Here is a 10756-nt window from a genome sequence, read left to right on the forward strand (position 1 = left end):
TCCTCTTTTCCTCCTGTTCTGAGGTGTGTCTGAACTCGTTTTGCTGCCGTCTCTTTAAATGCTACTGAAGCACTTCACACACTCCCCCCTCCAGGTCAAAAGAACGCGCCACTTTGACCCGTTCGGCTATTGCTGTAGTTTGATAACAATTATCTAGCACCGCAGAACAAAGACAAAAACATTGCAAAATTAATTATGTAATAATACTATATAAAACATGCAGTACGGTTATCAAAATCAGAATCAGCTTTATTTATTATTTCTGTTCATGCTTGTTTTAGCTGGAGACAAAATGTTACTGCTCAATATGCTGGGGTGAGAGACGTTAAGAAATAGTGAATGAAAGGCTTTACAATTAATCACATTTATTTTGTACAGAGCAGATGACTTCAAGGATACAAGACTAATAGTACTCTAAAACATTATCGTGCTTTTTTTCCATCATGTACCGCATTTTCATAAAGATGTATACTGCAAGAATTACTAACAATGTTAGCTGTTTGTACAGACACAATAATATAGTCTTTTACACAATAAAAGAGGAAGTTATTTGTCAGAAAAAGCTGTTCTGTCCTCTAAATTGGACTGGGATAGTGAAGAACTACTTCCTCTCCTTCATCTCAATGGACAGCTCTATCTGCTTCTTCACTGACTTGGATGATGAGCATTTCTGCAAACTGCTGAGGTCAAGGGAGGCGTCTGACTGCTGGACATCCAGCTCCAGGTCTGTGCTTTGACCACTTTGGCCCTCTGTGGCTTCCCTTTGTTGGTGGTCGCAGTAAGGGCTCTTGGCCTGTCTGCTACCATACACCGAGCTGGGCATGGGTGTGGCCTTGAAGCCCTGTCGCTCCTCTCTCCGACCACAATTTGCCAGCTCTGCCACTATCCTGGCCTCCCTCTTTCTCCTCTCTCTTTCCAAGAACTGAAAAGGCTCCTGGCTCCTTTCACGGGTATTGTTACAGCTGCCTCTGCCTCTGTGGCCACGGCTGACGATCTCATAGAGAGGCAGGTAAATGTGAGCCGGAGCGGGCGATGCTCTGAACTTCTTCTGGCATTCTCGGAGCTCCTCCAGTTCTCGCCTCAGCAGCGTGTTCTCCAGCTCGACCTCAGAACGTGTCCGCACCCTGTGCCTCTTCCTCTCCTCTTCTCTGAGCATCATCTGGAAGGGTTTGGGTATGGTGACTTTAGTTCTGGAACTTGTTTGATGAGACGCTCTTCCCTGTGGTTTGGAACGAGAAGCTTCTGGCTGAATCCTAAAGTTCTTCTTGTCCATCATGCGTTCTGGAATATGCATGATGTTTCTGGATGAAAATAGAAGAGAATATTTTGAAACAGCTTGTTTCATTGGTTCCTAAGTTTTTCAACTCCTGACCGACAAAATATTGAAGATGGCGACTTACAACCCAGACTAGAAACATTGCTAATAAACCACTTTAACAAGGGAATTAACTTTCTTGTAGGAGTTTTGCCAAAAATCTATGAAATCTAATGAAATCTAATGACATTTTTTTTTGGATGGTCAGTCTGACAAAACTTGTCTGTGACTTTTTGAACCAACCTCTGAAAAGTTTGCTGCTGGTTGTTGGAAGTCCAGCCCAGTTCTCCTAATAAATCCTCTCCGCTGAGTTCTGATTGGTCAGAGCCACTTGATGTGTCACGAAAGTCCAGTTCTTCCTGGGAATTAATCCTCTGTAGTCTCCTGATGGGGCCACTGCCAAAGAGGGCGCCATTACCCTTCCTGTTATAAAAACATTTACTCATTTACTTTTATCGTATGCATGACAGACATTTGCATGGTTAACTAACAAATATACATTATTGGATACTATAATTTTGTTTTATACTCTATATTTAACTTTTTCCTGTCTTGTTATGTTACAACTTCCAACATGAATGTATTCTACAAAGATTTTATGGGACAGACCAACACAAAGTAGAGCACATTTTTGAGGATATTTGGTGTTTTTATTAGATGTCACAAGGTGTGAATGGTTATGGTTGTAAAATTGACCGAGGATACGAGTTAAGACTTCACTGTTGACCTTTTGTAAAATGTAAAGGCTAAACTCACTGTTTTCCTGTCAACAGATTCTTCCACCTGAGCTATGAATTTCTGCAGCTCCTCCAGAGTTACAGTGGGTCTCTTGGCTATTCCTCTGAATGCTCTCCTTAACCATATTGTCAGTTTAGGTGGAGCCTAGACTTAAAATATCTTGGTAGGTTTGTAGCTGTATCATACTCTGTCTCAGACATTTTTTGATAATGGATGGAGCTTAGGTCTGCGCCATGGTTTTACAGCCCAACTCCTTTTTAAACGTCCCACTACTTCATCCCTGACCTGTCTGCTGAATTCAGAGTTAATGGGGATGAAGACGAATAAATGCCACAATTCTAATTTTATTTTAAAAGAAATTGAAAACCATCCCTTTCATTTCAGGGCACAATTAAGCATTATCTGTGTTGATCTATCATGTAAAATCCCACCAAAATGCATCAAGGTCTGTGGATAATGTGACAAAATTTGCAATTCAAGGTGTATGAATACCTTTGCAAGGCACTGTATTTATTAAAATGCAGGTTTGATTAAAGTAGAATTTTTAACTGGCCGCTTAATTTTAACATTCTTTAAAAGCCTCCCACCTCAGGATGAAAAAAAAATATAATGGAACAGTTGAAGATTTCTAACCGGAAAATTTGCTTCTCCTCTTTGTTTCTCCCTCTTCCCAGAACTTCCTCATCCTCCCCTCCTTCATGTCTTTCCTGTCCCTGACTGATGTACATCCGCTCCAACTCCACCATGTTCTTCAGGTGAGCGCTCTTCAGTTCCTCCAGTCTCCTGTAGTACTCCTGGTTGGAGAAGTAAACACGCTCCTCCATCTGCAGATCGTAGATTTCCAGTGACAGAGAGTTGCGGACACCTCTACTGCCATTTCCATCCTCGCTGCATTCTGAATCTTGTTCATTCTCCTGGAGGGTTGGATATTTGGTGAATACACATTTTACATGACTACTGAAGATGTATTTTCTACTTTATAACTACAGAAGCAAATCTTCATGAGGTCCTCGTGAGCCGACTTTAGGTAAACTGGGAAACAGATTTTTTTTCATTGTGCAAGTTTGATTCACAACACAAAAAAGTTGAGCGCATCATATAGATGCATACATGAACAAAGCATGCTTTTTTGGCCGATACCATTTTCTAATGTTCTTTGAGGTTTGATCTGTGAATTACAACACATAATAGTAATCCTTGATAAATGTATTGCTTTATTAACCAACAGAAATGAAGCAATTACAATTTGACGGCGAGGTAAACAATCTAGTTTTCCAATATTTAACCTGAAATCACCAATTAGAGCCTATCAAGGGTAAATTTGGCCGATTCTGATCTGTGGATGTTCAATTTTTGCGTCGCTACTTAGATGTCAGTTTCTTGCAAATAATTTTCTTCATATTTTTTAAAGTTAATCTGGTGTAGGAAAAGAAACCCAAGATATGTTATCTTCAACAAGACAGTTTAAAAATGTTGGTTCAGCCCTTTTTATTGGTCCTCATTGTGTGTTTTGTAGCACAAATTTACACATGATCTAAGAGCTGTATTTTAAGTCAGATTTTTAACATTGGCACATCTTTTTAGCTGATGTGTAAGAAATACAGTGGACTAAATAAGAAAATGTATATTATTTATGTGAGTAACTATAAACATCAGCATAAGGTAATTAAATTTTCATGTTCAGTCTATTTACCGTGTTGCAAACAACTGTACTGCAAATTGACTTCTGTTTGCATCCACAGAATAGTTATTTATTCATTGATTTCTGATACCATACTGAGCAACAGGATACCAAAGCACAAAGTAATGTAATCCCATCATTTGAAAGAAGTCCCATTTGACTGAATTAATGTTAAATGAGAGAATAAAAAATTGTCATTTTAAATGTAGTTAATTATTAGAGCCATACTAGTTATAAATCCTTACCTCACTATTGCAGTCCTCGTCTTTCTCATAGTAAATTTCTCTTTCCTCCCCATACAAAGCCATCAGTTTATTGTTCTCCAGAGCAGGCGATCGGTACATCACTGCCATGTTCTTCCCTGTTTTCTCTGAAACACCTCACACCTACGAAGTGGCCAGAAACCGAGAAGAGTGTTCCTGTGTGTCCTCCGTCACCTCAGTCTACACACTGACCTGCTGAACAAACAGCCTGTTAAGATGGTAACAAAGATTAGCACGGACTCCCCCCTTCTGACACATGCAGACTCCCAGGGTTATCCTCTTACCATCATGATTTTACAGTCATCAGTCGGACCGTTGGCCAGGTGGGCCATATGGTCCTCTGGCTTTTCTCTCAAAGGCATAATTATCAGAGTGTGTTACATGTCAGAGTGAGTTGTGTCTGATCTGATTTTCAGATTAACTTAACGCCACAAGAGCTGATCAGTAGGCTGCATCTGTTGAGGTTTAAAAGGGGCCTGCAAGTGCAAATAAAGCATCACTTTGAAATCAAACTGTAAACTAGATTGCAGCAGAGTTTCAGATAGAATAAGTTGTGTTGCACCAGATTTGCACCACTGTTTCTATTGACGTTTATTGACATCCACATGCAGAACATTTTTGCCCTCTATTCTGATCAGGGCTTTCCAAAGATCTATGTTCCAATCTGTCATACCCAGCACCTCTTACTTTTGTTATGTAAAGAGTTAATAAAAGAAGATTTTTAACCTTGATTTCTCAGATTGGCTTTTAAGTTAGGATCAGGTGAAAAGAGACTTGGCAATAGCTTCAGGAGCTAAAGGTGGAGAGCACCAACCACAGCCAACTGTAATAAGCCTTTAACTTTGCTTTCTCTTCGCTGTTGTTTACCTCATGCTTCAGCAGCTCTCGCCATCTGCCTGCTGTCCTATTCTATTTGTCCCACCACCTGACTGCATAAGAGCTTCACAAAGGCACACGTTTGTAACCCTTTCTGTACACAGCTCTGTTATTTGTTTTTTTTTAATTATTCAATCAAACAAAAAGTAATTTTAACCAAAACAATATTATTCAATCAAACAAAAAATTATTTCAATAAAAAAAAACTGGTTAGTTCCCTTTATTTGGTTGAAACTCCCTTTATTTTGGGTTGAAGCTCCTTTATTTGGTTGAAGCTCCCTTTTTTGGGTTGAAGCTCTCTTTTTTGTGGTTGAAGCTCCCTTTTTTTTTTTTGGTTGAAGCTCCCTTTTTTTTTGGTTGAACTCAAGTTTTGAGTGCTGAGATCATGAACATCTGTGGTGGGGCCTAAGGAGAAACGATGCAAGATGTCTCCCTATTGGTAGCTGCGGACTGAAGCGACCGCCTCTGATGGCACTGTAGGTCAAGGCTTCAGTGAGTGGACATGCCAGGAAAGAGCTGGCTACAAAGACAGTGAGTGGTAAGTAATGGTCACAAAATCATACCGTTCAACAGCTAAAGTTGAACAGTTAAAGCTCAACAGCTAAAGTAAAGAAGAATATCCTTGCACAATTCATGAGGACAGTCTTTATTTGTTCTCAATATATGTTGTACGCCATGGTCCTCCCGGTTAGCACAGCATGCTGGCTGAAGATAGCATCAGGTAAAGTACATAAAGTAGACTTGTGTGTAACGTTCATCTAACTTTATATTTAATCTATTAATTAGCACACTATAATCAAGCTGCATTGAACTTCACAGAATGCCAAATTTAGCTGGAGGCAACATGTAATAAGTTGTTCTGTGATGCATTGATGTCTGCTTGCTAGCTAGCAGCGATGCTAAAGCTGGAAAACAGTGTAATGCTACGGCACAGTGTGTCGTTGCGACCAACAACACACTGTGCCTCTCAGATGCTGAAGTGGCTGTAATAGCAAATTATTTTTTTCTTTCTCAACCACACAATCAATGCCGTGAAATATGTGTGTCTTAAATATATATTTTTTCTTCTGGCTCTGGTTTGTTTTTGGCTGTTCTGCTTGCAGGGTTTGAAGAGAGACCCTCTGCAGGTCCTGGTATCTGGCTTAATTGCTGACTGCTTATTAAGAACTGCCACACATTCTGCTGCAGCCCTTTCTCTCTCACTCCTGAGACCATTTGTTTGGTGTGTCTCTTATGTTTAAGTTGTGTTAGATTTGCATGTCTGGTTATTGATTGGAGTTTGGGGTTAACCTGAATCAGGGTGGGGGGGTGCACCATCAACACTGTTTACAGTGGGAGGGTGTGCTGTTGACCTCAGCTCGGAACGTTGTGGGTCGCTGGGCAGAGTACTTCGAAGACCTCCTCAATCCCACTGCCACGTCTTCCACTGAGGAAGCAGAGCCTGGGGACCTTGGGGCGGGCCCTCCAATCTCTTGTGCTGAGGTCACCAAGGTGAGTAAAAAGCTCCTCAGTGGTGAGGCCCCAGGGGTGGATGAGATTCGCCTGGAGTTCCTTAAGGCTGTGGATGTTGTAGGATTGTGTTGGCTAACATGACTCTGCAGCATCGCGTGGACATCGGGGGCAGTTCCACTGGATTGGCAGACCGGGGTGGTGGTCCCCCTTTTCAAAAGGGGGACTGTAGAGTGTGCTCCAACTATAGTGGAGTCAAACTCTCATGCCTCCCTGGTAAGGTCTATACGGGGGTTGTGGAGAGGAGGGTTCGTTGGATAGTCGAACCTCGGATTCAGGAAGAGCAGTGGTTTTCGTCCTAGCCGTGGAATAGTGGACCAGCTCTACACCCTCAGCAGGGTCCTGGGGGGTGCATGGGAGTTCGTCCAACTTCTGCTTTGTGAACTTGGAGAAGGCGTTCAGCCGTGTCCCTTGGGGAATCTTGTGGGGGTACTCCGGGAGTATGGGGTACCAGGCCCTTTGATACGGGCTGTTAGGTCCCTGTATGACCGGTGTCAGAGCTTGGTCCACATTGCCGGCAGTAAGTTGGACTCGTTTCCAGTGAGGGTTGGACTCCGCCAAGGTTGCCCTTTGTCACCGATTCTGTTCATAATTTTTATGGACTCTGTTTTTGAGCCGGAAAAAGGTAGAGTGCCTTTTCCGGGTCGGAGGGGGAGATCCTGCCTCAAGTGGAGGAGTTCATGTATCTTGGGGTCTTGTTCGCAAATGAGGGAAAAATGGAGTGGGAGATCGATAGACGGATTGGTGCTGCGTCAGCAGTGATGCGGGCGCGGTACCGGTCTGTCGTGGTGAAGAGAGAGCTGAGTCAAAAAGCGAGGCTCTTGATTTACCGGTCGATCTACGTTCCTACCCTCATCAATGGTCATGAGCTTTGGGTTGTGACCGAAAGAACGAGATCACAGATACAAGCGGCCGAAATGAGGGTGTCTGGGCTCTCCCTTAGAGATAGGGTGAGAAGCTCGGTCATCCGGGAAACGTGTAGATACTAATACAATTTTAGACACTAAATATAAGAAAAAAACATCTGTAGACAGCAATGAAATTAATGACGCTAGTTAAGACTGTCATTGATTTTATCACAAAACCATTGTATCACGGTCTGAGGTTGTTTCGGACCAAAATGCAAACAGGGACTAGTATGTTGCAAAGTAGATCAGTTTTAATAAGGCTTGAAATCAGCACTTATAGACCCGCTGGGAGGAAATACTCCGTAGCACAAATGCAGGAAAATGTGGAGCTCGAGGAGAGACAGGACATAACACAAGGAACCAATGAGGAGTATAGCAAACAACCCAGTAAATAAACAGAGGGAGGTGGAGTGTGGACCAATGAGAGAGGAAGGCAGGTAATCAGATGGAAGTGGTAACCGGTGCACAGGCCAGGTGAAGGGAACTGAGGAAATAGGTTGCTATGGTACTAATGTTAGACAGAGGCATGGGGAAACTGAACTAGACATAACCTACAAATGAAAACAAACCTGAGGATAATAAACCAGAAGCTAGAAAGGAAAAATAGAAATAAACTCCAGGAAAAACTAAACCAGAGAACATGGGGAAAGCTAGACTCAGGGAAATAACCAACCGGGTAACAACAACAAAGGGGTCTAAGGCCAAAGGGGAAAAAGAACTAATGCAGCAAGAGTAAATAAACCTAACAGTAAACAAGCACAGAAACACTAACCCAAAGAGGAAATAAACAAAGAGAACTGAACTAATAATAATAATAATAACCAGAGGAAACAATTCTAAGGAATGAATAACTGAGTAAAATAATAACCAAAGGGACCTGACAACGAGGGGAGAATGACCCACTAACTAGGGGAAATAAACATGAGAGTAACAATAACTGAAGGGGATCCAAGGACAAGGGGAGGAACTACTAAGGGGCATGAGTGAAGGAAAGTAGAACATAGAAGAACATAAGTAAACAAGTGAGTGGGTGGACTAATAAATAAAAAGAAAGTATAAATGACAGAAACTGCAACCAAACTAAGAATCACAACATAAGGAAAAAATACTTCACAACAAAACTCAAAACAAAGCCAAAACTGGCAGATCCTGACACATTGACCTTCATCTGTAGTTTACTCATTGCTCTGCCAATTCTCCAAAATACTAGAAAACATGTTTATTCAAAGATTAGACAATTTCATGGAAAATTAAAAATTTATGTCAGATTGACAGTATAGTTTTAGGGAAAACAGATCTGCAAAACTGTCATTAATTGAAGAGATAATTAATAGCAGAATGGCTCAGTGGTAGACCCAGTCCCCTAGATAAGGAGGCTATATGTTTGGATGCAGATGTCCTGGGTTCAGTTCCCAAGTCTTCCTCTTCTCTTCTGGCCGTCCTGCCCAGCTACCAAACAATGAAGGCCACTAGTGCCACCAAAATAATTGGTAGCTGTATTTAAGAAGATCTGGGGATCCTGTCAACAAGCTGCTTAGGGCAGGAGTAGGTGAGGAGAAGCAGAGTCTGAAATTAATGAAACATGCCAGTGAAAGAAAGAAATATTAAAATGTCTGCAAAATGTTTTTCGACATTTAAATTGTGGTGTAATTCTTTGATCGATTACTGCTTTAGAAAAGATCATAACCCTAACCATGGCTGAAACATTGAAACAAATTGAAAGTAGCCAGCTGAAAGAGAGGTAAGAACATGGGAGTGTCATAATCATGAAAAGAAAGAAAAATAATAATTTCAGAATAATTCAAGGATGAATGCCTCTTTTTTTGCAGTGACAGAGAAGCTTTTTTAATCCCTTTTGAGTTTTCTTTAAATTCTGGTCTATGTGTGCTATTAGTTTAGGACAATCTAGTTCAGGTTTGGAGAGTTTCACAATTGCAGTTTTTGAGTTAGACCAATTCTAATGTGGTCCAGAAGCATGGTCCTTTATTGAACTTTCACAAATCAAATAAACCTTTAACAAATCACAAACTTGGTTTAAACGATTCTGCTATCAGTATAAAATAGTCTATTGCAGGTTTCTAGAGTCAAGGTATTGTAGTTTTTAAACTAGAGCAAATTAAAGATGTTCAAGTTAGAGAAAAATCCCAAATCAGAAGCCAACTTCAGCTTTGTAGGTTTCTCCACCCTTGAGTTCTGCCCCCTTCACTACACAGCACCAGTCGCCCACACACAACACCACCAAGTTTGTATAACTTAAGTTTAAACCAAATTGGATACCAAGGTTTTTGACCTAATCTGAAGGATTTACTGCCAATGTTTGAAATTGGCTCGTATTTTTTTCTCTGAATTTCTATGCTATTAACTAAAACTTCAGTTCTGTCCTGATTGAGGTGAAGGAAATACTTTGCCAACCCTAAAACACCCAGGGCATGGACTGGAATGCAAGATCCACTTCCAGCACAATGGAGACCCACCAGCCACCAGAGCCATTGATGAATCCCAGCAGCAGTACCTTAAGAAGTCACCCTCAAACAATACACAGCAGTGCTAGCATGCAACACCACCAGCGCCCCAAAACCAGGAGAGCCACCCCCCACAACGCAGCAACCCGACCAAATGAGACGGCGATGTAAAGAGCATCAATAGAGACAGTAATTAACTGTTACATACCTTGAATTGACCCACATACCACTTAAAAACCTCCACAAGCCTCCACAAACCTTCACATAAAACTAACCAATCCACCAAAAGTCACTTAACCTACAACCACATTATCAACAGACACCAGTCACCATCACCAGTTGGAGTTACCTCCACCCAGCACTAAAGAGTGACTCCAAACTGACAAACAACACATTGCCCACAGAGTGACAACAAAACTCCCACCAAACTAGAGGCACTACACATTAGAAACACCCCGGACCACAGAGAGGTACGAACAACCCACTGAAAAACTTGTAACTTCTAATGTCTAAAGACTAATGTCTCAGCAGGACCTTGAAAAACTAATTCATGCGTTCATCTTTAGTAGAATTGATTACTGCAACGGTGTCTTCACAGGTTTGCCTAAAAAGTGGATCAGACAGCTGCAGTTGATCCAGAACCCTGCTGCCCGCGTCCTCACTAGAACTAAGAAAGTGGAGCAGATCACCCCGGTTCTAAAGTCCCTACACTGGCTCCCTGTAGCTCAGAGAATAGACTTTAAAATACTTCTGTTAGTCTATAAATCACTGAATGGCTTAGCAGCAAAATACATTACAGACTTGTTGTAAGTGTATCAACCACCCAGACCTCTCAGGTCTTCTGGCTTAAATCTACTCTGCACACCCAGAACCAGAACCAAACATGGACAAGCAGCTTTTAGTTCTTATGCTCCGCTAATCTGGAATAAACTCCCAGAAAACTGTAAAAGTGCTGAAACCCTAAGTTGCTTTAAATCAAGATTAAAAATGTATTTGTTTAGAGT

At 41.5% G+C, this 10756-nt stretch overlaps 1 protein-coding gene across 1 annotated transcript; it reads right to left on the minus strand.

Annotated features, from left to right (window-relative positions):
- Window positions 1–223: 223 nt before the first annotated feature.
- Window positions 224–7640, minus strand: LOC124859274 (protein FAM161A-like). Its single transcript, XM_047351979.1, has 5 exons — window positions 7569–7640; window positions 3980–4189; window positions 2687–2967; window positions 1559–1738; window positions 224–1301 (listed from the first exon to the last, which is right to left on the minus strand). The coding sequence occupies exons 2-5, from the start codon at window positions 4085–4087 to the stop codon at window positions 602–604; spliced, it is 1269 nt and encodes a 422-aa protein (XP_047207935.1). The 5' UTR covers window positions 4088–4189; window positions 7569–7640; the 3' UTR covers window positions 224–601.
- Window positions 7641–10756: the final 3116 nt, after the last annotated feature.

This window comes from Girardinichthys multiradiatus, chromosome 22, assembly GCF_021462225.1.
Source record: "Girardinichthys multiradiatus isolate DD_20200921_A chromosome 22, DD_fGirMul_XY1, whole genome shotgun sequence".
Taxonomy (NCBI): Eukaryota; Metazoa; Chordata; class Actinopteri; order Cyprinodontiformes; family Goodeidae; genus Girardinichthys; species Girardinichthys multiradiatus.